General features: G+C 38.6%; 12 protein-coding genes across 12 annotated transcripts; 6 read left to right on the top strand and 6 right to left on the bottom strand.

Annotated features, from left to right (window-relative positions):
* Positions 1 to 1,038: 1,038 nt before the first annotated feature.
* Positions 1,039 to 2,496, top strand: NAF1 (RNA-binding snoRNP assembly protein; the record flags this gene model as incomplete). Its single annotated transcript, XM_456157.1, has 1 exon — positions 1,039 to 2,496. One exon carries the CDS (start codon positions 1,039 to 1,041, stop codon positions 2,494 to 2,496), a length of 1,458 nt encoding a protein of 485 aa, XP_456157.1.
* Positions 2,497 to 2,591: 95 nt separating this feature from the next.
* On the bottom strand, positions 2,592 to 5,414 carry MSH1 (mismatch repair ATPase MSH1; the record flags this gene model as incomplete). Its single annotated transcript, XM_456156.1, has 1 exon — positions 2,592 to 5,414. One exon carries the CDS (start codon positions 5,412 to 5,414, stop codon positions 2,592 to 2,594), a length of 2,823 nt encoding a protein of 940 aa, XP_456156.1.
* A 190-nt stretch (positions 5,415 to 5,604) lies between these two features.
* On the bottom strand, positions 5,605 to 8,607 carry SET1 (histone methyltransferase SET1; the record flags this gene model as incomplete). Its single annotated transcript, XM_456155.1, has 1 exon — positions 5,605 to 8,607. The coding sequence occupies one exon, from the start codon at positions 8,605 to 8,607 to the stop codon at positions 5,605 to 5,607; it is 3,003 nt and encodes a 1,000-aa protein (XP_456155.1).
* Positions 8,608 to 8,951: 344 nt separating this feature from the next.
* ORC6 (origin recognition complex subunit 6) lies at positions 8,952 to 10,202 on the top strand (the record flags this gene model as incomplete). Its single annotated transcript, XM_456154.1, has 1 exon — positions 8,952 to 10,202. The coding sequence occupies one exon, from the start codon at positions 8,952 to 8,954 to the stop codon at positions 10,200 to 10,202; it is 1,251 nt and encodes a 416-aa protein (XP_456154.1).
* Positions 10,203 to 10,461: 259 nt separating this feature from the next.
* On the top strand, positions 10,462 to 13,419 carry NMA111 (Nma111p; the record flags this gene model as incomplete). Its single annotated transcript, XM_456153.1, has 1 exon — positions 10,462 to 13,419. One exon carries the CDS (start codon positions 10,462 to 10,464, stop codon positions 13,417 to 13,419), a length of 2,958 nt encoding a protein of 985 aa, XP_456153.1.
* A 222-nt stretch (positions 13,420 to 13,641) lies between these two features.
* MRP35 (mitochondrial 54S ribosomal protein bL35m) lies at positions 13,642 to 13,929 on the bottom strand (the record flags this gene model as incomplete). The annotated part of the gene is made up of 1 exon (XM_456152.1): positions 13,642 to 13,929. One exon carries the CDS (start codon positions 13,927 to 13,929, stop codon positions 13,642 to 13,644), a length of 288 nt encoding a protein of 95 aa, XP_456152.1.
* A 670-nt stretch (positions 13,930 to 14,599) lies between these two features.
* TOM70 (protein channel TOM70) lies at positions 14,600 to 16,414 on the bottom strand (the record flags this gene model as incomplete). Its single annotated transcript, XM_456151.1, has 1 exon — positions 14,600 to 16,414. One exon carries the CDS (start codon positions 16,412 to 16,414, stop codon positions 14,600 to 14,602), a length of 1,815 nt encoding a protein of 604 aa, XP_456151.1.
* Positions 16,415 to 17,079: 665 nt separating this feature from the next.
* On the bottom strand, positions 17,080 to 17,448 carry COX23 (Cox23p; the record flags this gene model as incomplete). The annotated part of the gene is made up of 1 exon (XM_456150.1): positions 17,080 to 17,448. The coding sequence occupies one exon, from the start codon at positions 17,446 to 17,448 to the stop codon at positions 17,080 to 17,082; it is 369 nt and encodes a 122-aa protein (XP_456150.1).
* Positions 17,449 to 17,754: 306 nt separating this feature from the next.
* Positions 17,755 to 19,146, top strand: NCS2 (Ncs2p; the record flags this gene model as incomplete). Its single annotated transcript, XM_456149.1, has 1 exon — positions 17,755 to 19,146. One exon carries the CDS (start codon positions 17,755 to 17,757, stop codon positions 19,144 to 19,146), a length of 1,392 nt encoding a protein of 463 aa, XP_456149.1.
* Positions 19,147 to 19,252: 106 nt separating this feature from the next.
* On the bottom strand, positions 19,253 to 21,685 carry DCP2 (decapping enzyme complex catalytic subunit; the record flags this gene model as incomplete). The annotated part of the gene is made up of 1 exon (XM_456148.1): positions 19,253 to 21,685. One exon carries the CDS (start codon positions 21,683 to 21,685, stop codon positions 19,253 to 19,255), a length of 2,433 nt encoding a protein of 810 aa, XP_456148.1.
* Positions 21,686 to 23,186: 1,501 nt separating this feature from the next.
* On the top strand, positions 23,187 to 24,854 carry MLS1 (malate synthase MLS1; the record flags this gene model as incomplete). The annotated part of the gene is made up of 1 exon (XM_456145.1): positions 23,187 to 24,854. The coding sequence occupies one exon, from the start codon at positions 23,187 to 23,189 to the stop codon at positions 24,852 to 24,854; it is 1,668 nt and encodes a 555-aa protein (XP_456145.1).
* A 964-nt stretch (positions 24,855 to 25,818) lies between these two features.
* Positions 25,819 to 27,375, top strand: DMA2 (ubiquitin-conjugating protein DMA2; the record flags this gene model as incomplete). The annotated part of the gene is made up of 1 exon (XM_456144.1): positions 25,819 to 27,375. One exon carries the CDS (start codon positions 25,819 to 25,821, stop codon positions 27,373 to 27,375), a length of 1,557 nt encoding a protein of 518 aa, XP_456144.1.
* Between the last annotated feature and the right edge of the window lie 96 nt (positions 27,376 to 27,471).

Genomic DNA, 27,471 nt, shown 5'->3' with positions numbered 1-27,471 from the left:
ATATAACTCGGTTACCTAAAGGAGATCACTGAAGCTGCAACAGCGTAAGAAAATAATACCGATCCTCTTTCTTAGTAGAACACCTTGGCAAAAAGAAACCAATGTGTCATTCAATTACTCATATTTTAGGAATTCGAGGAATATTCGCTAACTTCGTTACCTTTTCCTCATCGAAACTCCACCTTATTTATTGTTGCGTTTATCTTAGAGTAGTATAATTCTTTTTTTTTAAGATTCATTTTCATCATTATTTTAGTATGAACATGGCTGCATTAGATTGCTGTGGTAACTACCGTTTCCATTATGATCACGCACAGACCATTTTCAAGTCTGTATTTCAACTAGCTGAAAATAGTAGTTCAAAGTAAGTCAATGAAGAAATATGATAAGGTAGCATTTCTTTGTGCGATTGAATTACTCAAAATTGAATTCAATCGAGAAGCTGGCCTCTGATCAGTTCAGGTACTAAGCAGAATAAGCGCGTGTAAAATTATTGTTTGTGGGTGGTTTATTAATTTGAGTATTTCACACAAAGCCACTTGCCTATTTGTATATGAGAGTAACAATACACCCGTTAACCCCACTTTTAACTAAGGGCACGATTCCTTACAAAGCTCTCACAAGCCTTATAAGTTTTTAGAATTTAATACTAGATTCGTATATTTAAAACTACTTTAGAATCGCTTTGGAACCGCTTCCTGTACATGTGTGCTGGGACGGCTGTACCAAATCAGTTTGGAGTTTGGTTTTTCCGGCCCTTGTTACATTCCGATTATCCATATCTGTACCTTTTTTTTTTTTTTAATCGACAGTTTCTCCATGACATTTCCGGAGAATCTTTTTGCTTGAATTCTCTGTTGGACCACAAGAAAAAAAAAGAAATAAATGAAAATCTGAGAATTTCATCAGAGGCATGAAAAGTTTCGATGAGCTTAAGTATGTATATGTCGTAGTCCCTTAATGAGAGGTAAGCGAGTTGACGAAAGACAACTCAAGTTGTTATAGTGGACACTTAGCTGAGAGCTCATAGTATTAATCATGACTGGCGTAGAGGTTGACTTATTTGAACAGGCATTGCAAAACGAGTCTAAAGCTGTCACAAGCATAACTGACACTAGCGAGACTGTCGAGACTACTGAGGCTTCTGAAACTACCAAGATAACCGAGACAGCTGACAATACTGACAATGTGGAACAGGAAGTGAAGGAGATCAACGCTGAAAGTGGAATATCTAGTCCTGAAACAACTGCTCACTCAAGCTCTGACTTCACTTCAAGCGATGATGATGATGATGGTGATGATGATGGTGATGATCTTGTACCGGTAATCGAAGAAGCTGATGACGAAGAACCGGCTGCAACGGGACCGATTCGATCCGTACACGAATTAGTAGAAGAACCAGTGCCTGTGGTACCTGAAGACTTCATTATAGACGAGAAGGCAACCATTAATGAAATCGGCACCATTAAATCTGCTTTTGAGCACAATATCATCATTACTGCATCTCTTTCAGGGGAACAAAGAGTTTTAAAGGAAGGAAGTATACTTTGCTTACAGGAAAAGACATTGGTTGGTCCGGTATGTGAGGTCTTTGGCCCTTTACAAGCTCCATTCTATAGAGTATCGTTCGATAAAGACAAAGAAATCAGTTCCACTAGATTCAACGATTTGAAAACCAAAGTTGGTGCCAAGGTATTCTATGTTACTCCTGAGGCCCGTTGGGTGGACACTTTTGAGCTGAAGCAAATCAAAGGAACGGATGCTTCTAACGGATTCGATGAAGAGCTGCCCGAAAATGAACAAGAGTTTTCTGATGACGAAAAGGAGATGGAGTTTAAACGTAAAAAGAAGCTAGCTAAAAAACGCAAGAATAATGACGATGATTCGGAAAATACGGCTGGCGGGAAAACTGCCTTCAAGAATAAAGATCCTTTACCATACAGTAACAAGTCCACAGTAAGTTATCGTTCAAGAAATATCAGAGAAAATAGAAGTCAATACAGAGATACCGAAGATGGCAGTTCTGAGGGACAAATTTCTTGTAAGAGACCGAAAAATGAAAGACCGCATTCAAAATCAATAGTTCCAACTAATCCAATGCAGTTTCCGCCTGGATTCCCACATATGTACAACCCACAATTTTCTCAACCAATGGCGTATGGTAATCAACAACCTCCATACAACAATGGAGGCTTTTATCAACCTCAATATCCAAGTTATCCTAATCAACCACTTGCCCAGCAGCAAGGAATATTCCAGTACCAGCAACAGTTTCAACAACCGTTTGCTTCCCAGCCACAAATGTTTCCACCCCAGAGCAATATACCACTACCAAACATGCCCCTACAATTTTTCCCACCAAACACCACTCCAGTGTCACAACCAATGAATACTTTCCCAAATTTCCAACAATCTGGGCAATCTGCTGCTCAACAGCAATATACCCCTTCTAGGCCTTTAAATGATCCTCATGAAAGATCTATGAACAACAATTAAACAAATCACTATAGATGATTATCTTCATTGCATTTTGGTAATTTTGTTCAGAACAATTATATAGGTACATTACGTTAGATATAGCATATAATATCTTAAATTTCTTCCAATAAAGTAGAAGCAATTTCCAAAGCTTCCTCAGGGAAGCCCGCCAATTTGGCTACTTTAATAGCATCTGATTTTGAACAAATACCTGGTTTCAATTTATGATCATAATAGAAATTGGAGTTATCACCAATAATACCTGTTTTAAAAAAAGATATATTGTTGATAAACTCCTCATTGGATGTACTATTGATCGTACTGGCAAGTTCTGTACCAAAATGAGTAGCAAACAGAGCACGGCAGGCATTATTTGTCGTAAGATACTTCAAAGTTGCATATGCAATTGCGACACCTTCTGAGCGACTCGTACCTCTACCGATCTCATCTAAGATTGCCATAGATCTATTGGTTGCACCTTTAAGAATATAGCTTGTTTCAATCATTTCAACCATGAATGTGCTCATTTCGTTATAAAGGTCGTCCGCAGATCCGACTCTGCTAAAAATTTTATCCACTAATCCAATAACCGCACTTTCACAAGGTACAAATGATCCAATCTGTGCCAAAATGACAATTATTGCGTTCTGTCTCAAAAATGTTGATTTTCCTCCCATATTAGGTCCAGTGATAACCCAAAGTTCGCCTGAGTTGATTTGGCAATCATTAGGCGTGAAACTCTCCAACGATTTCTGCGAAATACTGGCCTCAACCACTAGATGACGTCCACCTTTTATATTAAGCTCCGTACCTTGAGTGACTTTTGGAAGGACTAGCCTTTGTTCGATTGCCAATTTAGCAAATGAAGTGAGAACATCCATATAATCAAGCGTCTGAGATAAAGATCTAATCATGGGGCTCAATGAAATGAAATCCTTTTGAAATTGATTGATTAAACGCTCTTCTTCATTTTTAATCAGTGCACCAACTACTTCAATTTCTCTGGACAAAGTTTCCCATTTATCGTGTATTATCCATCTAGTTTGTCTTGATTTTTGGAGCACATGGAACCCAGAATGTGCTTGAGATGAATCTTTCTGCTGTTCAATGTACTTATCAAACTCAACTACATTTGCAATACTCCCACTCAAGTGTATGCAAAACTCTCCGGAGTTTTTCTGTTTTAATGAAACGTTTTTAAGTTTAAAACGTTCGAGAAACCAATCTTTGTACCATTGTAATAAGCTTTCTTTCTCCTTAATCAAGATGTTGTAGCTTTTATAGTATTCTTTCAATTTTTGTGATGCACTTGGTTTCATTATCATCACCAAAGATTTTCTCTCTTGATTTTCTTCGCTGGCATCAAATTTTTCTTCGTCATCCCTCTCATACTTTTCAGACCATTGTTTAATTAACGACTCTTCATTAAGACTGCTTATGACTTTTTCTACGATAGGATCTTCGAAATTAAGTTGTTTCGTTATATTTTTGATCAATTTCTCAGTTTTTTTGGTTGAGGGATGAACATTAGTCTGGAGGTATTCAGAAATTTCTTTACATTTCCTCAAAGACTTAGCTATTTGAATTAACTCTAATGGATCTCCGCGTCCAAAAGAGAATCTTTGTATAATTCTAGACATATCAGCAGTTTCTTTCAAATACCGTATAAGGGATTCAGTGTAATCAAAATTATCTTTGAAGAGCAGCACAAGAGATTGTCTATTTTTTATTTCATTTATGTCCATTGATGGTGCAGATAACCACTGAGTCAAAAGCCGAGTTCCGGATGTGGTTACTGTTCTTCGAATTGTCGACAAAAGTGAGCCTTTCTTGTGATGTTTTCTCATTGTAGAATGTAACTCCAACGCTGTACTTGTTCTGGAATCAATTTGCATTATATCTGTGATAAGTTGTTTCTGTGGGAGTTCTAGATTAGTGTTGATATCCGGAAGATGTTCCTCAATGTAAAGCAGGAGGTTTCTGAGTGCCGCAATTTCTTTTTGGGTGAAGTTTCCCAATGATCTTCCAATGTCACCTTCTGCATTTGAGAACAATTTAAAGAAGGATTGAATAGGACGATGTTTGGAAGGCATCTTTTGATACTTGATAAAATATTTCTTCAATTCTGTTAATTCCTTATACCATTCACCATTCGTAATTTCGACGGGCATTATCTCCTCATCCAAAAGAACTTCCATAGGCCTTATTCTAGTAATTGAAGACACTAAATCTTTCAAATATACCTGTTGCACAAATATTTCACCAGTAGATATATCACACCAAGACAAACCTACTGGAATGTTCAAATCTGCAGCTCTTTTCATACAGTTTTCGGAGAAGTGTACAGTGAGTAAATACTGATTTTCCTGGAAATTTTCGAAAGCTTCATCGATGAATGTTCCGGGTGTGACAATTCTAGTAACTCTTCTCATGAACTTATTTTTATCATTATCAACTAATGTTTCATGTTTGAATTGGTCACATACGGCTACACTATATCCATATTGTTTCACAAGGACCTTTAAGTGTCTGTTCAATTGATTCAAAGGAAATCCTGCAAATGGTACTTTCCCTGAAACAATAGATTTACTGGTCAGTGTGATGTTCAATATTGGTGCGTATATTGTAGCATGTTCAAAGTATAACTCATAAAACGATCCAATCTGTGTGAGCACTACGTGTCCGGTATATTTATCCATAACATCGCGTACATATTGTAAAGATGGAGGTAACGAGTTACGTGTCTCTCTGCCACCGCGATCACTTGATTTGGTTCTAATTGCAGAAGTTGGAAGAGATTCTGTTTCAATCAAGGTATCATCATTCAATAATGAAATCTTCAATTTCTCAGTTTTTGGTGTTTGGACCGTAGATGAACGTCGCAGAAAACTAGATCTAAAATACGGAATCAATAGAGCAGTGCTTCTCCTATACATTCTATCACCTGCCGCTATGTTGCTTTAAGTTGCAGATCATGATGCCTTCAATTAGCGGCATGTTTGAAATTGCCAAACTAATCAACTTTTGTTGCTCATTTCAAGAAAAAAAAGAATTCCCGTGAGAAAATGAATGTTATAAACTATGTAGCGTTTGCAATTTATAGAAAAGAAATGCATGAAAAGGAAATCAATTGAGGAACCCTTTGCAAGATGGTGCACCACAGAGACATGGTAATCTTTCACCTTCATCAGTTTCCCTTTCAAACTTATAATCGTACGTTAGTTCTTCATTGGTACCAATATCACGTAACGCGTAAATGACGATCCTCTTTCGGCCATCGACTTTGATGATTTTTGCCGTACAACTAGGTTCACAACAGTGATTAATAAACCTAGCGATACCACCCCTCTTTGTAGCATCTATAACTGTATTTTCATCAATTCTGAATAAATAACTTGAACCAATTCCAGACTTGATATATCTCTTCTCTCTCATTTCAGCGACCGGTTGTCTAATTGATTCGCCAACATACTCAATAATCATTTCCTTGGCTGCTATAGGTTCCAATGCATATAGGCCCCAATTGTGAATTGCAGATCTTGCAAAAGTGACGGGTTTCTTTCTTTTCGTTAATTGGTTTAATGATAATAGGTCAGATTCAAAGCCAATTGCAGCTCTTTGCGCTTCTATATCTTGCTGGAAACGTCTTTGGAAAACTCTGTTCAAACGTGAGGATGCATTATGGTTATCTTGCTCTAAGTCAGCCTCTTGATTTGTTGATTCTGTTCCATTCAAAGCCATGAAATTCTGTTCTTGATGATTATGAACAGTGTTCAAAGGTTGCGCCAACCTCCGATGATGAAGAAGGTATGAAGATTTCAGTTTATCAGGAATTTTCTTAAAGCCATCAGCAATAAAACTACCAGTCGTTGAAGCTAACGTTGAATCAAATTCTTTTTCATTCAAAGCTATTTGGTTATCCCGAATAATTCCATTTTGTTCAATCTGTTGGTATAACTTCCACATTGAGTACGGCAAAAATGGTGTATAATCAGTAGTAATATCTTTTGATTTTTCTGAGACAATGCCCTTGAGAATAGAGAAATCTTCTTCGTCTTTCAAAGCAAGCTGGAACTTATCGAGAGAAAGCTGCTTGGATTTATTCAAGTCAAAGTCATCATAAGGATATACTGGGGTTGGGAATTCTGATGCAATAGGTTTGTATTTCCCTTCATACTGTAGTAATTCCTTGGACCTTTCATCAGGTAAAGATGCAGCGCTTTCGGGCAGGTCTTCCTCCGGTGTTGTTATCACGGAAGACTGTTTCTTCGACTCATCTGAAATAATATCTTCCGATTCATATCCAGATGACTCCGGAGAGTTTTCACCGTTTGAGCCAACATTGAGTGAATCCACTGTATCTTCTCTGGTAGAAATTTCATCATTTAACAAATGCGACATATGTTCCACCTTAGGTTTCTTTTTACGTTGATGATCAGGAGATTCTTCAGTGTATAAATGACGTTTGCCTAGATCAGCTTTCCTATCTCTTTTCAGCTTTTTTGTTTTAGACGCAGGTCCGTATAGACTGAAAATATCAAATTCTGCGGGTTTGGCCTTTATCGTTGTCTTCTTTTGTGATTCCTCACGCTTCTTCTTCTCATCGTCCAGTTTCTTCTGCCTTTCTACAACTTCCGGGTAGTTAGCAGGATTTAGCGTATCAAATATAATTGGACCTACAAGCCTTCTCAAGATATCACGCTTAATGATATTATGCAAATCTTTGAGAATTTGTTTTGTGGAGGCTTCTAATAGCTCTTCCGTGCTTGAGTACTCTATCTTTCGAGGTTTATTGATATCTCTTTGGTTAGTGATATTTGATTGAAGTCTCCTCTTTGGTTCAATGAAAGTAAATTCTATTTGTATGGGAGAGTGAGTCCTATGCGAATTTATGACCAAGGCACCTGATTCGTACTCTAAACATGCTTTTGCATTTTCCAGATCATGAAAAACAATATATACGCCAGTGTAGTGATCAATAATTTTGGCCCAATTGTACTTACGAAGTTGATATCTGAAATCTGCTGCATTGAACCTATGATAAAACGTAATCTTTGCAGGAACAAACAAAACTGGTCTGTTGTTCACAACTTGAGTTAAATCGTATGGCACTCCTCTTATTACTTGAGGTTTCTGCCCGGATGATTTCTCTGCAATGGCCCGTTTCGCTTTATTCACTTCTGTCACTCTGGCTGCGTTCTGTTTGATTAGTTTGTCCTTTATTGAATTTAACACTGTATTTTGGTTTAAAATGACATTGAACTTGATACCTGATACTGTGTAAGGTGCGTCTTTGAATTTCTCTGATGCCTTATAAGCAGCTTTATATGGAGCATCAGGTTGAGAAACTGGACCAGTGAATTTTATTAGATAGACGTACAATGGCAATGCACTATTTGGATCCATGAACTGTTCAAAATGCGCTATTTCACCAAATGATTTAAAGTAGTTTTTGATTATTGCTTCAGATAATGCGGCTGCTATTGGTTGTTGGTTAGATGCAGAAGGGTATACTATGATTTCTTTTGGAGGTTCAGGACCAATGTAGAAAGAATCATACGGAATTCGCGAGTTGCGTACCAATGCACTTCTAAGCTTTCTATATCTCTTTTTCGCAGAAATGGACCCAGAGACCGCATCCCCATTCATAGGACGTATTCTCGGATCCACCGAAGTTTGTTCAGGCTGCCTGGCCATGAGTATTGGTTTTTGCTTATCCGATGCAATCAACTCCGTTGTTGTCACATATCCATGCTCAGGAATCTTCTCAGATTTCCATTTCTTGAAGCTGGATTCATTTCGTAGTCGTTTACTTACAATGTCGTAATAATGATATTTTGTATTAAACTCATCGCGATCGTATTTCGCACTCACTACTGGACGCGTTGCGAAGGGATTACGAGGAATCTCGCTGATACCACGCGACTGCGACCGTATTGGACGAGATTCGTTCTCATTATTCCTAAGTTGAGACCCAAACCCCTCGCGGGAGTATCTTCGGTTCCCTGATCCATTCCGTTGGAAGCCCTTGTACCTATTCCCATTTTCTTGATATGCATATCGTCCGGTTTGGTACCGATCATTATTCCCATGAAAATGAGAGTACTGTCTATTATAGTACCCACTCATGAGAACTAAAATATACACACACGCTGGAATAGCAACTTATGCTAGATGAAATACTAGAAGTATTGCCAAAACTGAACTTATAGATGGAGAAGCGAATAATGATACTTTTGATTAATATTCAATTTCATTATTTACCATATTTTGTTTCAATATTGGAGAAAATCGAGAAAATCAGAAAAAGATCAAAAAGCTACATAAAGACTGTTTTTAATATTATGTTAAAAATGGTCCATGGAGATGAGATGAGATATATGTCTTTTCCGGGCCAGTGTAATACAACAAGTGAGTAGATGATCCTATTTTAGTCACTTTAGAGTGCTAAGAATCCGTGGAAATAATTTAAGATGTCTACGCAGCAAGTACGAACGTGTGTAACCGATTTATTAGGGGTCAAAAATGATTCTAATGTTGACTGGCAAGACCAACGGTTAAAGAAAGTGGCTTCTACTACAGCAACATTATACAACGTTTCAGTATCGAAAGTGATGCTGAAGAATTCAGAGGAACTTGCTCGGTGCCATATATGTGCACTGATTGCGTTTCAGAAACTAGCTGAGAAGTATGACAATGACCTACCATATTCTCAGGAGAAGATCCCGCTTCCACCAGACCAAGTATCCAAACTTGTGAATATATTTAAGAGAAACATATGGCCTCATTCGCCGCAAAAGGATACCGAAGGACAATTGCTGAAGTTTGATGATACTGCATCACCATCGGTTAGAAAGTCAGCGGTTAAAAATGCAAGATTCACAGGGATAGATCCGAAGTCGTTACAAGAACAGCTATTCCAGACTCCGTCGAAATCAAGAACTAAAAGTGGTATCCAGCCCTTGAAGAATGTTGATCTTTCACCTAGCAAAGGGAGTAGGTCAAGTGTCCGGAGGAAATTAGTGTTTGAAGCTGATACAGAAAATGGCCTTCCGTTGCCCATATTAGCAACCCCGAAGAATAAGACTGATATGATCAATATACCACAAGTGTTTGGATCAGTTGAGGATGATCCTGAATCTCCATTAAGACAGTCACCCTTTCGTGACTCCCCTTCTAAATACACGCCTTCACCAAGAAAGAAAAGAGGTAAGTATAACGAATGGAACATGCTATACAAAAAATACTATAGACCGTCTACCGCTGAACTGGTGACTCTGTGCAATGAATTTGAACTTCCTGAAGAAGTAACAGCTACCATAATTTCCGAATTCAATAACAACGCTACTTACCTAGCGTATCCTACACAGTTGGTTTGTGGTCTGGTACTTCTTTGCTCGTTCGTTGTCTTCAACCAACAGAGAAATCAGGACAGTACAATCGATAACAAGCTAATGAAGAAGATGGCGGCACAAATGAGAACAACAAATGATGAAGATATCATGGAAGCTATCAAGATCACAAAAGAACTAATAGACGGTGAGAAATGGTACCGAGAACTCCGTGTCAAGTTCGATTATTACGATGGATCGGATTTCGATAACGCTATCGCCGTCAGAATAGGCAGCATGTTACAAGACGAATATGAAGTCGTATCAGAAGAGCAATACTCAAACTGGAAACGAAGAATTATGGTCGACCTCAGTCTAAGAGATGGCACATGAATGGTTTCCTCCGATACCTTTCTTCTCACCGTCCCCATCTTCGCATTTATCATTCAATACGTTTTCATTACCTTTCTAATGAATTTTTCACGTTGACGTTTACCGAAGGGAACGGCAAGATGAAAAAAAAGAAGATAACTAAACATAGAGAGCGCAGATGAGATGAATTGAAGAGAGACATTACCGTCTGTCAGAACTCTGGAGATCGGATTACTCTTCGAATAATCAACTGCGAAGTACGTACCGAGTAACTGGTGAAATGACTGTTGAGTTGAAGCGAAACCTACTCGAATCATCTGTTGAAGACATTGATCTTGAATCCAAGAAACAGAGGGTCGACAATGACGTCGATCAGAACACAAGTAGTGTAGACGAAGATATTGATTATGAAGAAGACTATGATGAAGTGAACGATGTACCTATAGATTCAGGCAACTCTTTATTCAATAACAACGCTAAATGGCAAGAAACTATCTCCAAAGTTGTTAAGTCGGTGGTCTCAATTCATTTCTCGCAAGTCGCACCTTTCGATTCAGAAGCTGCCTTGGTGTCGGAAGCAACAGGTTTCATTGTTGATGCAAAACTCGGTATCATCTTAACAAACAGACACGTTGTGGGTCCAGGTCCATTCATCGGATACGCCATTTTCGACAATCACGAAGAGTGTGATGTCATCCCTATCTATCGCGACCCAGTTCATGATTTTGGGTTCTTGAAGTTTGATCCATCGAAGTTGAAATATATCGAGGTCACTGCACTAGAGTTGAAACCATCTTTGGCCAAGGTTGGTTCTGAAATCCGTGTTGTTGGTAACGATGCTGGTGAAAAATTGAGTATCTTGTCAGGGTTCATCAGTAGACTTGACAGAAATGCACCAGACTATGGTGAGCTAACGTATAATGATTTTAATACTGAATATATTCAAGCTGCTGCTGCTGCATCAGGTGGTTCTTCTGGTTCTCCAGTTATTACTGTAGAGGGGTATGCGGTCGCTTTACAGGCCGGTGGCTCTTCGGAGGCTTCTACAGATTTCTTTTTGCCTCTTGATCGAGTCGTCAGAGCTCTACAATGCGTACAAACGGATAAACCAATCACCAGAGGTACTATCCAAACTCAGTGGGTATTGAAACCATTCGATGAATGTAGAAGACTTGGATTAAGTGAAGATCGTGAGAAGGAAGCTCGTAAGAGGTTCCCGGGTAAAACTGGTTTGCTGGTGGCTGAGGCTATTCTCAGAGAGGGACCAGCTTATAATAAAGTTCAAGAGGGTGACACATTAATTTCTATTAATGGCACACCAATATGTTCATTTATTCAAGTTGATAACATTCTAGATAGCAGTGTAGGAGATGAGATAATCATTGTGGTTCAAAGGGGTTCCAAAGATATTTCCTTCAGATGCACTGTTGGTGACCTGCATATTATTACTCCTTCACGTTATGTCGAGGTGTGTGGTGCTAATTTCCATGAGCTTTCGTACCAAATGGCTAGATGCTATGCGTTACCTGTAAAAGGCGTTTTCGTGGCAAGTGCCACTGGATCGTTCGATTTGGATCCAAAGGAGAAAACTGGATGGGTTATTGATTTTGTAGATAATAAAGAAACACCAACTCTAGACGACTTTATAGAAGTCATGAAAACAATTCCTGACGAAAAAAGAGTAATCGTGAAATTCCATAACTTGACAGATGTTCAAACACAAAGAATAACCAGTGTTTATATTGACCGTCATTGGTGCAGTGAGTTCCGAATCTATACTAGAAATGACAAAACAGGTATTTGGGATTATGAAAAGATCACTGAGAAATTACCACCACTTCCAATAAAACCACAGAAAGCTAAGATTTTAGATCTACCGATTAATGATAATAAAAAACTTGCAAAAATGTCACATAGTCTATGTGTTGTACATTCGGTTATTGCTATCACCATGGACTCCATGGAACCCGAACCCACAAACGGATGTGGTTTAGTACTCGATGCTGAGAAGGGATATGTTATTGTTTCACGTAGTTTTGTTCCTCATGACTGTTTGAACACGTTTGTCTCGTTCGCTGAATCCATTCTTGTACCTGCTAAAGTTGTATTCTTACATCCTACCCAAAATTACGCTATTGTTCAATATGATCCATCTTTAGTTGACGCCCCAGTATGCACACCAGTGCTAGCTAATGAAAGGCTTGAAAGAGGAGACGAAACTAATTTCATTGGTTACATGTACTCAAACACTTTAATCAGTTCCAAGACTAAAGTCAATGGCATCTCTTCTCTGAGTGTTCCTAACGACATCATTCCTAGGTATAGAGCAACCAATCTAGAAGTCATCTCCATTGATTCGAATATAAGCACCAAATGTAAATCAGGAATATTAGCGGCAGATGATGGTACAGTGAGAGCAATCTGGTTATCCTGCATGGGTAACAAGGAAAAACTGTATTTAATGGGTTTAGACGTAGTGGATATCAAAGAAGTTGTAGATATTCTCAGGGCTGGTAAGAATCCTAAGGTTTCTATTGTGGACGCAGGATTTGATTCCATCTCATTATTGCAGGCTAGAATCAGAGGTGTTCCTGAAGAATGGATTAAGATGATGGAAGAAGAATCAGAAAACAGATTACAATTCATCAGTGTCACCAGAAACTCCTATACAACAATAAAGGAAAGGCTCGAGCCTGGTGATATTATCTTATCAGTTAATGGGAAACTGGTAAAAAGAATGAGGGATATTGGTGGTGTCGTGGGGACTGATGACGATACGGATATCGAATCTGAGTTGTTATTCAAGGTTGTAAGAGATGCGAAGGTTATCGATTTGAAAATAAAAACTGTACAAATTGAAGAAACCACTAGAATTGTCGTATTCGCAGGTTGCGTACTACAAGCTCCTCATCATGCCGTGCGTCAAGTAAAAACGTCTATTCCTAGTGAAGTATATGCGGTTTCTCGTGGTACATCTTCTTTGGCGTTACAGTACGGAATAGAAGTGACCAACTTTATCACACACGTCAATGACCAATCAACACCTGATTTGGATACATTCTTGAAGGTTGTTAAAGAAATCCCAGATAATACATACTGCAAGTTACGCTTAATGACATTTGACGATGTTCCGTTTGCCATTTCCTTAAAGACAAACTATCACTACTTCCCAACGGTAGAATTAAGAAAGAATCCAAAAACAGGTAGTTGGATCGAGAATGATATCTCGGAGACTTAATTTGACTATATATATGATTAATCATTTTTTACCGTTGTTTGCAAATTGTATATAGGTATTTATTAATGATAATTATCCATTATAGTAACCCGCTGATTTTTCATGACATGCTTTACTGAAAATCATGGTAAGAAATGGTGTGTCATTCATTATGGGGATGCCATTGTTATATGTACAGGATTGAAATCGAAACGATATCTTATTTTAATTGCCTTTCATCTCTTAATGGTATGGAAGCAATCTCTTTAAACGATGCATATGTGTGGAGTCTGCTAATGACCTGCCAGATAATGATTTAAGGGAGTTCCTACTCCATCCAGCATTACCATGATTTCTTCCAGCCTTGCCCCTCTTGAAGCTATTGGCTGTTTTTCTCCATCTTTTTGCGGCACCTTTGTGTGTTTTCATCAAGTTTCTGGTGAGGATGAGCGATGAAACATTAGTTTTAGATCCCAGAAGTCCAGTTCTAGCGGAAAAGTTCATCATCGAACCAAAGATAGAAGATAGCATATTTGAAGTAGTTCGCTGGTGGGGTAAATCCTGCTATAGTCCGTTAACAATGAAGTACTTGAATTGTAGCTCACTTTCACTCAGTACCTTGCCATAATCTCACAAGAAACTTTTATTACATACACTTCTTTCAGAGAAAACAAAAAATGTCATTTATGTTGAAACGTATGTAGTGATATACTATCGAAGTGTTTAAAATTACAATTTGATTAAATTGTGAGATGGGGGAGATACATGTATATACAGAAAGACGTATTTGTTTCTAGCAAAATGGTAGAAGATGATGTTTTTGAACCAGGGGTATTTAGGAGCACATATTTTGCAATGAGCTGTTATTGAAAAGCGTTGTTCTCGTATTCTTGTTCTTCTGTGTTTCTTTTTGTCTTGTTTTTGTGAAGAATTGATAACTATTTCTTATTCTTCACGTTGTAATGTTGAGATCTTGTCGTTTACGATTAACACAGTTCACGCTGCTTACGAGTCATAAATAACTTGGGTGAAATGCTACAACTTTTTGTTTGTAAAATCATAACTTTCTTGGTAATTCATTCGTTTAGATGTTGCATGGTATGTTGCCATTATGGTCATTAAGGTGAGACAAAAACAATGAGCTATTGTAGCTTTACTCATATTGAAATGAATTAAATTCATTCGTGAATATCATGCTAATTTACGCGAGACCTTGAGCACGGTAGGCTGCAATAGCTTCGTCGATCTTACCCTTAATGAATGGATCAGCTCTGATCTTTTTCTGGACCTTGGTAGCCTCAGCGAAAGTAGTAGCTTGTAGTTTTTCATCGAAAGATCTTGAGAGATCGGCAGCATCTTCGAACAATTGAATGGCATCATCAATTTCTTCTTGTTGCAATTTTAGTTGAGCAAGACCGATCTTGGCTTGTTCGGATCTTGGATCGATCTTACAAGCTTCTTCAAATAATTCGGAAGCTTCAACGAAGTTTTCAACGGTTGGGTTTCTAATCAAAGCAGTGGCCTTACCAATCATTGGAGCAATACCGACGTGAATACCTGGTAAAGCATCTTCCAACTTGATGGCAATATCGTATTGCTTGATGGCAGCATCTAGAGAGTTCTTAGCAGCCAAAATTTCGGCATAAAAGTTTGGAACTTCTGGAGCAGTTGGGAACTTTCTTCTGGCTTCGCTGAACAAAGTTTCACAATCATCAAATCTATCGTCACGGAAAGCCAAGCAAGCACATTGGATGTAGGCAAAAATGTTTTCTGGATTTAATTCCTTAGCCTTATCGAAATCGGCACCAGCTTCTTTGAAGTTTTCAACAACAAAATGCATTTGACCGCGATGATAGTAAACAGCAGAGCAGTTTGGATCTAATTCTAAAGCTTTGTCAAAGTATTCCTTGTATTGGTTGGCTTCACCCTTGTCAGCCATAATCAAAGCCATGTAGATGTAAGTAGAAGGTCTTGGGTTCAAAGACAACGATTCTTCCAGGTTAATATGCGCGGTAATTGGATCATTTTTGAAGAACTTGAAAATACCCACATGTTCGAAGGCGATGGCAGCCTTCTTCTTCAAAGATTCATTATCTGGAGAAGATTCTAATTCTTTCTTGTATAACTCGGCAGCCTTGGTGAATTCTTCATCAGCCAATTCGTAACATCCGGTTTGACATTTGTACAAGTTTTCCAAACCTTTTTTCAACTCAACATCTGCTTCATTTTCGCCATCGTAATCATCGAAAGAAGTTTCAGGGTTGAAGATACCGAAGAATGATGCCAAAGAGGTGTTAGATGGTAATGGAGATTCTTTACCCTGGTTCTCCTTCAATTTTTCACCCAAGACCTTTGTGGCTTGTTTGTTCATGTTTCTTTCCAGCAGTTGCTCCACGGATTGACCGCTGTATTCACCCAACAAAGAGACAGCCGACAAGTCAAACATAGCATCGGAGAATTGGCCCAAGTTTTCATAAGCACTAGCTCTTCTCAACCAACATTTGGAGTAATCAGGCTTCAATTTCAAAGCGGCAGTGGTATCTTCAACAACTTTTTCGAAATTGTTAATTGAGACGTATGCAGCAGATCTGTTGGAGTAAAACACTGGATCCTCTTTCAATGAAATAGCTAAGGTATAATATTCAATAGCCTTTTCGAAATCCTTGGCCTTAAAGAATTCATTACCCTTGTCCTTCAACGCCAAAGCATATTTGTCAACTTGTTCTGGAGTAAACTCATCCTTCTTAGACAAATCTGGTTGACCGTTAGCGTCTACTGGATAAACGACATCAGAACCGTTTGATGAAGAAGACGAATCCTTCTTCTTCTTCCCGGCCCTCTTCTTCTTTTCACTCTTGGAAGTCTTCTTACTACCACTGGAACCAGAACCCAATTCTGCCCTCTGCAATTGGTTATAATAATAATAAGCACCAATAGCAGCACCACCGGCAGCAGCAGTTGCCAAGATGGCGGTCTTGTTACGAGTCACAAATGAACTCACAGAATTATCCGACATTTTCCTTTTTTCCTTTCAGTATTCAACAAACCAAAATAAAGCGTCTTGATATGATTCTAAATTTCTTTCACTAAATCCTATATCTCAATCAATGAAAATCTGCTAGATCCTATTGATGCTTACTACTGAGTGTTATTTCCTGAGGCTTTCGTTCGTCCTGTTCCATACAATAGCTCAATGTTTACAAAACTTTTTATATATCATAATTAATTTTGCACTTTTCTACTTTTTTTTTCGATTACGGAAACTTCTTACCTATGGGAATCTCTGATGCTGCTCGTAATAATCCGTATTTGTGTTTGATCGGAATGGGAAGCTGCATTTTTTTTTTTTTCGGTTTGGGATCTGGAATATTTTTTGGGTCGAAATCTTTACATGTGGGGTCCGAAACCATGTTTTGGAGGGAGCGCGAGTCGGATTCCAATAGTTAGGAGCAATGGAGAATATTCGGAAAGACGGGTAATATCAATTCCTTTATGTCACGTGATCTGTACTTTCAACTTGTGTTATTATTTTCTTTTTTTGTTTATTCAGGTTCCGTTTGTTAGCTTATGTCGTTCAATATGGGAATGGAGGATCATGCTCATTATCAATAAATAATTCATGCTATTGATTAGAAAGTTACTTCTCATTAAGTACGCTATTTACATGCAGATGTGGTTGAATTATTCCCAAAATTCTCTTTTCTCTCTTCTGGCCTTCAACCACTGCTTTTTACACTCTCTGTAAGCGTCGAAATAGTCATGGCATAGGTCTCTGTCGTAGTTGTTTAATTCAAGGCACTTGAAAGACATTTTAGATGATTCCTGGCATGGGTCGTAGTATTCAGAAGCACCTTTCACTGCAAATCTGTATCTGTTCAACGTAGATTCTGGATCATCAGGATAGAACTTGTAGGTGTTGACATCAGTCTTTTCCGGTGTAAAATTGACCTTAGTCTTATTGAGTTCGAGACTGGGGTCGACGTTCTCTGCCACCTTTTCAGGCTGTTGCAGCTTTTCAGCTGGTTGTGTTGTTTCTTGTTTATCGGTCATTTGTTGTTAGTAAGGCAGTAAGTTGCTAGCTTGAGCCTTTTTTTTATTTTCCCCTTTACCAGTAACTCATCTGCTACTAGTTCATCTGGATTCATTTTAACATTTCAATATTTTACTATGGTTTTCAGAACTCCAAAATTTCTAGATTGAAATTTCATGTTAACAACCACAGTGAAATGAAAATAAAAAAAAAAAAAAAAGAAAATCAATCTCATCTCATCTCATCTCTTAATAGTAACTAGTCACTGAATCAAATAAAAGCCTGTTAATACGTGCTTGCAAACCTTATCGCTGCGTCCAACTATCATGGTCATTTGTAAAAGGTGTAAGCTGCTGGATGCAACTCTAGTCTCGAGAAAAGAACCATTTTGTGATGAATGTTTCGTGAAATTTATTTCTTTGAAACAGAGGAAGCAGATGATGTCTGATGACTACTTCCAAGATATATTCAAAATCTCATATCCAGATAAGAAACGTGGTCAGGCAGAAGCTGATAAGCAAAATCAAGATTCCAATGTTCTCGTGCCGCTTTCTTTGGGATCCTCTTCTTTGGCAGTTTTAGATATCTTGAACGATACTTTGTTGGAGCAGAAACAAACACACCGGGGAAAAACTGGATTTCACGTAGAAGTAATCACGATTTGTGGACAGGCAGAGTTTGAAGAAGTGCGCGGTAAGATTGAACTTCTGAAATCAAAATATAAAGAAAACTCCGATAAGATTCTGTTCCATATTGTTGACAGAAATCAATTCTTTGCCGTGCCGTTTGATCTGCAAGAAATTACACTGTACATTGATAACTTCAACACTCTGGTAAGATCATCAAATAATCCAAGTACTACTGTAGAGAAAGTGCTTGCCAGCGCGCCTAACAAAACAGCGAAAGAAGATCTTTTGAACATTATTTATACCCATTTGATTAAGAAATTTGCCTTACAAAGAAATTTCAAAGCCATCTTATGGGGTCACTCGATGACAAAGTTAGCTGATGAAGTCATTAGTCTGACTGTTAAAGGACGTGGTGCAGAAATCGCAGGTTATCTTGATGATTCTTCCCTCGATAGTAAATATAATACCGCCTTCAGAAACTTTCATCCAGGCCGGGACGTTTTACTGTCAGAAATTGATGCTTACTGTCATATAAAAGGGCTTTCGCAATTCTCTCATAATTATGTTGTCCAGGACACTTTGTTTTATGACAAATTTGTGGACAAGCCTACCAAAAATGTCAAACTTATCAAAAATATGACGATGAATGAACTCGCGAGACAGTATTTTGATAACATTGAAGGTGATTACTCAAACGTGATATCTACAGTTGTTAGAACAGGTGCAAAATTATCTAACCCTGATAATGAACTAAATCAAATCATGCACTGTAGTATTTGCAATGCCATTATTTATAAGAATCCAGTAAATTGGCTTGACGGTATCACAGTTAGCAAGCCATTTGTGATTCATAATGAGGAAGAACTGACCAACTACAATGCCTGGGAGGCAGCTAATCCAGACAAAGCCGAAAAACTAAACAAAATGAGTGATACTCCTGCCAAGAATGTAGGCGTGTGTTACGGTTGTATTACCACTCTAACTGGCATGAAAGATAGAAAGTTAGAGTGGATACGAAGAGATGATAAAGCAGAACTAACAGCGGTTCTTCAAGAGTATGAAATCCCATCAGATGATTCTGAACAATAATAGATTTAGCTCTTTCAATTATACAGCTGAACTATCAAAATATTCCTTAGATGAAAAGTCTCATATATAAATATATGTAAGTGAAATTGCGAAATGCTGTAATGTCTCATCTTTTCAAGATACTCAATAATTCAGATGAAGGGTTGGAAGGAGTTTCTTGAACAGGAGCATTTGGCTTGTGTAATATATTCAAAAGTTCTTGCTGTTTAGTAAAACCTTGGTTTGGTGCAGGTTGTCCCATGTTAAGTGGCTGAGGTTGCATAGGATATCCATTAATCGGTTGCTGATATTGGAATTGCTGCTGAGGAGAGAAGCCTTGGGGAATATATGACATATTTTGGGGAGGATAACCTGGAGGTGGCATCATTTGCTGCATTTGCTGCATTTGGAAAGGCTGTTGAGGCTGTACTTGCAGAGGAGGCATCCTATTGTATTGGGTGTTGTGTGTCACAGGATCGTCCGATATTTGCGAGTTTAGGCCGGTCTTGGGATTCTTCAATATATTAAGCAATTCATTTGAGGGTTTGCTTGCTGGAGAAAGGTCTGATATTGGACTTTGAGGTTCACTGTTCTGTTGTGGTCTTTTCAGTAGTTGCATTAAGTCGCTTGCATCATTTTTAGGAGATGGTTCGTTTAGTGCAGGTGAGGCAGTAAACTGCTTTGAAAAATTAGAACCATTACGGTCGTTATTGGAAGAAGTATGATGTTCCACTGAAGCGTTCGAACTACTACTTTGACTATTCTCAAAGGTATTAGTGAATAAAGGAGACGAAGCGGCGCCTGGTACTTCTGATCTCGATGGTTTCTTCAATATGGACAATAAATCATTGGCTACACTTCTGTTTGAATGTGTCTCTGAATCGTTTATCTTTGGTTGGTCCTCTGATGGCTTCTTCAAGATTGACAATAAGTCGTTGGCTGCATTTTTGTTTGAAGTGGTTTCTGTATCGTTTCGTTTCTCAGAGACTGCTTTAATAGATTCATTGGAGGGAGACTGTGTGGCTGATGCCAATGTGTCACCACGCCTCAATAATCTGATTTTTGGCTTCACGGTTTGAGATTCAATATTATTAGCCTTATTTTGAGATTCCGGACGTTTCAAAAGTATAGGTTTTTGATTGTTTGTGGCACCTTGCTTTGTTTCAGGTTTGACAGGTTTTGAAGGTTGTGTTTCTTTCACACTTTTGGGTTCTTTCACTGTTAATAACTCATCATCTCTGTTGGGGTCCCATTCCGTGTCAGAATGACCAAGTTGTTCTTGAGAGCTTTCGTATTGACTTTCGTCAGATGAACTTTCGAATTCCTCGTAGTTTTCATCATCAGTGAACTCCGTGAAATGAGCAGATGGGAATGACGAAACGCTATCACTGCCTGAAATTTGTCTTTCCTTGTCATTGACAGTAGAACTTTTGTGTAAAAATGCCAGTAGTTCTTTGCTAGAGGCTTGTAAATCAGTATTTTGTTCCGTAGAATACGATTTTTCGTGGTCCAATTTATTATTTCCAGTGGTATTTATCGTCATACCGGTACCATTGACAATGTTATTATTGGTGTTATTACTGGAAGAAAAGTGAGAAACAGATTGGACGGACATAAGTGGAAACAAGCTACGAGCTTGATTCACATCAACCACAGGGTTTTCCGCAACATATGTCTCGTTTCTGGCTTGATGTTGAGCTGTTTTTGCAGATTTTTGTAGCATTTCCATCAACTCACGACCTGCGTCAAGCACGATCTTGTTCTCCTTCTTATTCAATCCTAAAATGGATTTCAAATGTTCCTCGGCGTATAATTTCAATTTATTTTCATCCTTGGCCCTCTTTTCGTTTTTAACGTATAAGGACAACGGTCTAATCATGGAATTGACCAAGAAAACTTTGGCACTGCCTTCATTCTTGGTGATTGCCTTGCTCAATTTTTTGAAATCTTTCCATTCAATGGCTTGAATTTCATTTTTGTGTTCTGGTTTAAACTCAAAGTCTTCAGGTACACCTTTCACGAGAAAGATTTTAAAGTTTTTACCATTCATGTTCCGTTCAACGTATTGATCAGCATCAATGAATCCGGTTAAATCGAAGCCGGTCTCCTCTTTAACTTCCCTTATGCAGCATGCGACGTCATCTTCATCTTTACCAATTTTACCTCGTGGGAAAGACCAGTGTTTTGAATTGATACCTCTCAACAATAATATCTTTGACAAACTATCGTTGAATATAGCGGCTCCCCTAACGGGAATGGTCTTCTTATAATTTGAAAACTTGACAAGTGCATTTTCTGGTGTGATATCCCAGTTCCAAATCAAAGGACAGATGTCTATGACGATCTTGGAGAAGCTTTTAATGCTTAAATTGGGCAAATATGGGTTCATTAGTTTAACGAAATCAGTGTAAAACCATGAGGCTTCTTCAAAATGGAATAGAACCCGCTCAACTGTTGATAAATCTTCCGGGGGAACATTGAGAATGAATCTGACAACAAGGTCTTCGACTGCATTCTCCAAAGAAACAGTCTCAAACGGACGTAACAACGGTAATGACATATTTCAGTCTAATTTAAATGGTTAATGGTACAGTGTTATCTTGGAGAACTTTAACGAGAAGGAATGAGATAGTGTCTTTAAAGTAATTCTATCAAAGGTATTCTTGTTACTTTCCTTTTTTTATTGCAATGAGCAAAACCTATCGTGGTGCGTAATGCAGTAGTCACGTCTATAATGAGCTTTTTGGTGGGTGTTTCTGTTCCTTCCATTTCAATACGCACACATTTCTAATACTAAAGTATATTTTTTCTTTGATAGTTTTTAGTTTCAACAAAACTTTGTTTAGTTTTCCAAGAAAACCTTGTTTTCCTGTACATCGATGTGAGGGTAACAAAAAGGAGAGTCCAACGTCAAAATCAACGTACATGCTAACATTCAACATGCTGAACACACTTAGCATTAGACGGCGATGCAGAGCCGCGTTGTTTGTAGTAGCGCACAACAGTAGAGCCAAAAACACGGGCGGAAAAGTATCAATTGGCAACAAGCTGACGTTACTCAAGCTGAAACAATCTGAATATACATTTTTTTTTCTGCTGACGCGGAACATATAGCCTCTAGTAAAGGGACTGATAGAATGGATAACATCTCAGGTTATGAACAGTAGTTGGCGGCATTGTCAAACAGAGAGACCAGAGAAAGAAAAAAAAACAATGGGAAATAGAAGCATAACACGTGACACGGCGTTACCCGAATACAAAGACGCATCCCGGAATAACTTGGGAAGTGGGATGGAGGCAAAAGAAACGCAATAAAGGAACCCACCTATCTTCCTCGCACAAATGGGAAATTTTCGAACTTGAATTTTCTCCATTCGTTCGGAGAACCCCGATGTCCGTTCCTTCAAAACCTGATCCCTTAATCTTACGAAATTACATACTGATTGCGTGAGTTTAAAGGGTACAGAGATGATCAGCTCAGTTGCCCTTAATTCAGAGTCAAATAGACTTGAAATGCCATTGGCGCCGCTCGATGATCTGAGGGAACCGCAGTTTGTATGAGCCAACATCATTGGTCGGCAGCTCACTTACTGAGTTAAGGCGGTGATTCTTTCTCTTCTTTCTTCGCGGTTCTCTATTACTTTTAGTTTCTTCCTCTTCCTTTTTCGTACTTCTTTCTTTCCTTTTAATCATCATCCTGGTATCAAATCAGTTTCACCATTTAGACCGATTTCCATGACGAGTTTATCTTGGGTAAATGCCTATTATATTGGTAATATGTGTCATACATGATACTGTTTCACTAGGTAAGTTTATAGGGATGTGAGAAGAAGAAGAAGAAGAAGAAGAAGAAGAAGAAGAACAATTCACTCAATTGGCACCGGTGATTAATTATTTTCGTCACATAAAGTATATAAAGGGTGGGTTGCCATTACATTTTTTTTTTCTGAAGGGCTCAATTCTAGCCTTTAGGTTAAATAAAGGTCTGAGTAACTAAATCTATAGGGAAGGATAAAAGCTCTATACAGACTACTATCAGAAAACTTTATTAAAGATTCATCATGGTTAAAAAAAATTTAGAAAATGTTCAACTTTTAGTTGATGTCGATACCAAACCTCAATTCTCTCCAAGCACCACTACCGTTGCCGATATCTTGACTAAAGATGCTTTGGAATTTGTCGTTCTATTGCATAGAACTTTCAACAAGACCAGATTACAATTACTAGAGAACAGACAAATTGTTCAACAAAAGATCGATTCCGGCGAATACGAATTCAATTTCTTGAAGGAAACAGAAGCTATCAGAAATGATCCTACTTGGCAGGGACCCCCATTAGCCCCAGGTTTGATTGATCGTTCCACTGAAATCACTGGGCCACCTTTGAGAAATATGTTGGTGAACGCCTTGAACTCGGATGTGAAGACGTACATGACCGATTTTGAAGATTCTGCTTCCCCAACTTGGGTCAATGTCATTTACGGTCAAGTGAACTTGTATGACGCTATTCGTGATCAAATTGATTTTGTCACTCCAAGAAAAGAGTACAAGTTGCGTGGTAAGATCGCTGATTTGCCAACGTTGATTGTTAGACCAAGAGGCTGGCACATGGTTGATAACCATATCTTGGTGGATGGCGAACCAATCAGTGCTTCTATCTTAGATTTCGGTTTGTACTTCTATCATAACGCTAAGAAGTTGATTGAAATTGGTAAAGGCCCATACTTCTATTTACCAAAAATGGAACACCATCTAGAGGCCAAGTTGTGGAATGACGTTTTCCAAGTAGCCCAGGATTCCTTGGCCATTCCTCGTGGTACCATTAGAGCTACTGTGTTGATCGAAACTTTACCAGCTGCTTTCCAAATGGAAGAAATCATTTGGCAATTGAGACAACATTCTTCTGGTTTGAACTGTGGTCGTTGGGATTATATCTTCTCTACTATCAAGAGATTAAGAAACAAGCCAGAGCATGTATTGCCAAACAGAGATCAAGTCACTATGACCTCTCCATTTATGAACGCATACGTCAAGAGATTGATCAAGATTTGTCACGGACGTGGTGTTCACGCTATGGGTGGTATGGCTGCTCAAATTCCAATCAAGGATAACGAGGAAGCAAACAACGCTGCTATGACCAAGGTCCGTAACGATAAGATTAGAGAATTGACTAACGGTCACGATGGTTCCTGGGTTGCTCACCCAGCTCTTGCTGCCATCTGTAACGAAGTTTTCGCCGAAATGGGTACTCCAAACCAAATCTATTTTGTGCCAGAAACTTCTGTCGCTGCCTCAGACTTGTTAAACACTAACATCGAAGGTGGTGAAATTACTACTGCCGGTATCAAGCAAAACTTAGACATTGGTTTGCAATATATGGAGGCTTGGTTGAGAGGAAGTGGTTGTGTTCCAATCAATAACTTGATGGAAGACGCTGCCACCGCTGAAGTGTCCCGTTGTCAGCTACACCAATGGGTCAAGCATAAGATTGTGTTAAAGGATACTGGTAAACAAGTCACTCCTGCACTTGCTAAGGAAATTCTTTACCAACAAGCTAAAGAACTAGCTGCCAAGTCTCCTGTTGGTGATGCTAACAAGTTCGAGCTAGCTGCTACATACTTCGAACCTGAAATCACCGGTGAAAAATTCAGCGAATTTTTAACTACACTATTGTACGAAGAGATCATCACTGTAAACTCTACTCCATACGACTTGTCCAAATTGAAATGAAGGGATGACGACTCTACACACAGCTTGCATAACTTAAGAAAGCCTCATTGATACATGAATCATCACTATGTACTGAAAACATTATTCTCAAAATAAATAAAACCCTCTCTCTTCCCAAGCTGCGCTTGGGAAAATATACGATCAATGCAAACCCTTCAAAATGCTCGACTTCATGCTATTGCTTTGTTTCCGTTTCTGTTTCTGCACCGGGCAGTTTCGCATTCCAAGTAAAGATCGGCTCAAACCTTAAAAGCTTAATCTGTAACTCCAATTCATATCCACGTGCATGATAAGGAACAGATTTCAACAGGAAAAGAACTGGGGTAGCTACGAAAAGTGAGAAATAAATATCGTATATATCCGAGTGAAGCCAAGTGAGTTTAACGCACCATCAGCTCACTCCAAATTGTCATCAAACATATACACTTACGCCTTTTCAAAGAAACTCTTCAACTGTATGTATCAATTTGTAGCACCATGTTTTCCGTACATATCGCAGAATGTCATATATCATCAAATCTTCAGGAAAGAAAAGCAGAAAAAAATAAAAAAAAAATAAAAATGGACTTTTTACGTTGATTAAAATCCAGTTTGTACCCTATGGGTTTAGACAACTAGCACTCTACATTTTTATTTCAGGACTATATAAAGGATTCTACAGGGTCTGTATTGAGTTCGGTGATCTGTTTCCAAGTGTTGTTGAATCCTATACCCGGAAGGCGCTTTCCAGTTCGCGTAACTTCGTTGTTCTGTTTTACACATATTCGTTTTATTGTGGTTTTTGAGACGGAATCTCATCATATCGTTTTCAGTAACAGATACTATCTCTGCTTGCTGAGCTCAATCTATTTCAAAATATAGACGGTTAAAACAAGTTGACACGATACCTTCGTTTGTGAAAGTGCGTGTGTGATTTTTTTCCCATTGGTTATCTAATCTAATCTCATAATTTTTTTCTCTTGAAATGGTAGGGAATGTTGGGAATGACTCTGGCAGCAGCACAATTAGAAGACGTGGCTCTGGCTTTGGTACCATACTAAGTACTTTTGGGATTAGACAAGCTGCAGCAACTAGTGGTGAAAATGGGACTCTTTCAGGTGACTCGAATAGTAACGGTGCACAACCAATAGATATCACACGAAATGGGATGCACACGCAAATGTCCAACCCAGTGCCAAATAGTCCCAACGGAGTCTCTGAGTCAGCTCCTGGTGCTGCTGTAGGTGGTGTGTCAAATATGATTACCAATAATATCTTGGGAACAACCCCGTTTGATTCGTCTGAGCAACCATCGCAGTTGACAGGAGCTCTTTCTGCACCAGTTGGTGATAGTGCACTGACAGGAAATCATTTACCGATCAATCTTGTATTGGGACAAATTGAGACTAATGGAAATGGTGGTAATAACACAAACGATATTCATCATATCCCGCTCACTTCCCCTCCTATACACGGTACCATCCCTCAAAACGGTCAAGCTCTGAAAAACGTTCATCATTTCATATACCCAGCAGTAAGGCCAGCATCAGCGCCATCGTTGCATCTAGACTTTGCACCTGATTGGGCCCAGCCGGAAGCTGCAGATGATGAAACTGTTAGAAATCGTAAGGATAAAAACGGATTATTCACTTTAAGATTGACCGCATTTATAGACAACTCATCGGCTGGTAACCCCGGTTTCTATTTTGATCCGATCATAAGAACTGCTGGTCCTGGTTCTCAGTTGGTAATCGGAAGGTACACAGAAAAGGTCAGAGAGGCCATTTCTTCTATTCCCGAACCGTTCCATCCAGCCGTATTCAAGAGTAAAGTCGTCTCAAGGACACATGGTGTTTTCAAAGTTGACGATAATGGAAATTGGTTTGTGAAAGATGTCAAATCATCATCAGGGACGTTCTTGAATCATCAAAGACTTTCTCAGCCAGCTACTATGTCCAAGGATTTTCTGTTAAAGGACGGCGATATATTACAACTCGGATTAGACTTCCGGGGTGGTGCGGAAGAAATTTACAGGTGTGTTAAAATGAGAGTGGAGCTCAATAAATCTTGGAGAAGGAAAGCTAATGCATTCAATAAAGAAGCTATTCAAAAGATGAAAGCCTTGCAAAAGATGACCAGCGGGACGGAATTAGAGGATTGTTCGATTTGTTTATCTAAAATAAAAGCTTGTCAAGCGGTTTTCATTGCACCTTGTTCACATAGTTGGCATTTCAAGTGCATTAGACAACTTGTATCAAAAACATATCCTCAATTTGTTTGTCCTAACTGCAGAGCAGTTTGTGATTTAGAGGCCGACTTGGATAGTGACGATGAAGATGAAGATGAGGAATTTGTAGATGAAGATGTTTATTCACCGAACGAGACTCTTGATACCAGGTCGAGACTATCCCCAATCAATGATGAGGGCACATCTTTCTTTCCGAGTATGAACAGAGATAGCAGAATAACACATCCACCAATACCAGAACAGGAAGACGAATACTGTAACGACGTCGATGGCGATATTCGCATGCTCAACTGAACAGGCCAGTTTCAGATGTTCTGAAAGTTATTAATCTTAAAGCACATATATATCATAGTCATATATATATATATATATTCAATTCTTTCAGTATTT

The sequence above is a fragment of the Kluyveromyces lactis genome, assembly GCF_000002515.2.
Source record: "Kluyveromyces lactis strain NRRL Y-1140 chromosome F complete sequence".
NCBI lineage: Eukaryota > Fungi > Ascomycota > Saccharomycetes > Saccharomycetales > Saccharomycetaceae > Kluyveromyces > Kluyveromyces lactis.
Note: the sequence above shows the minus strand (reverse complement) of the source record. Positions and strands in the feature narration are given on the sequence as shown.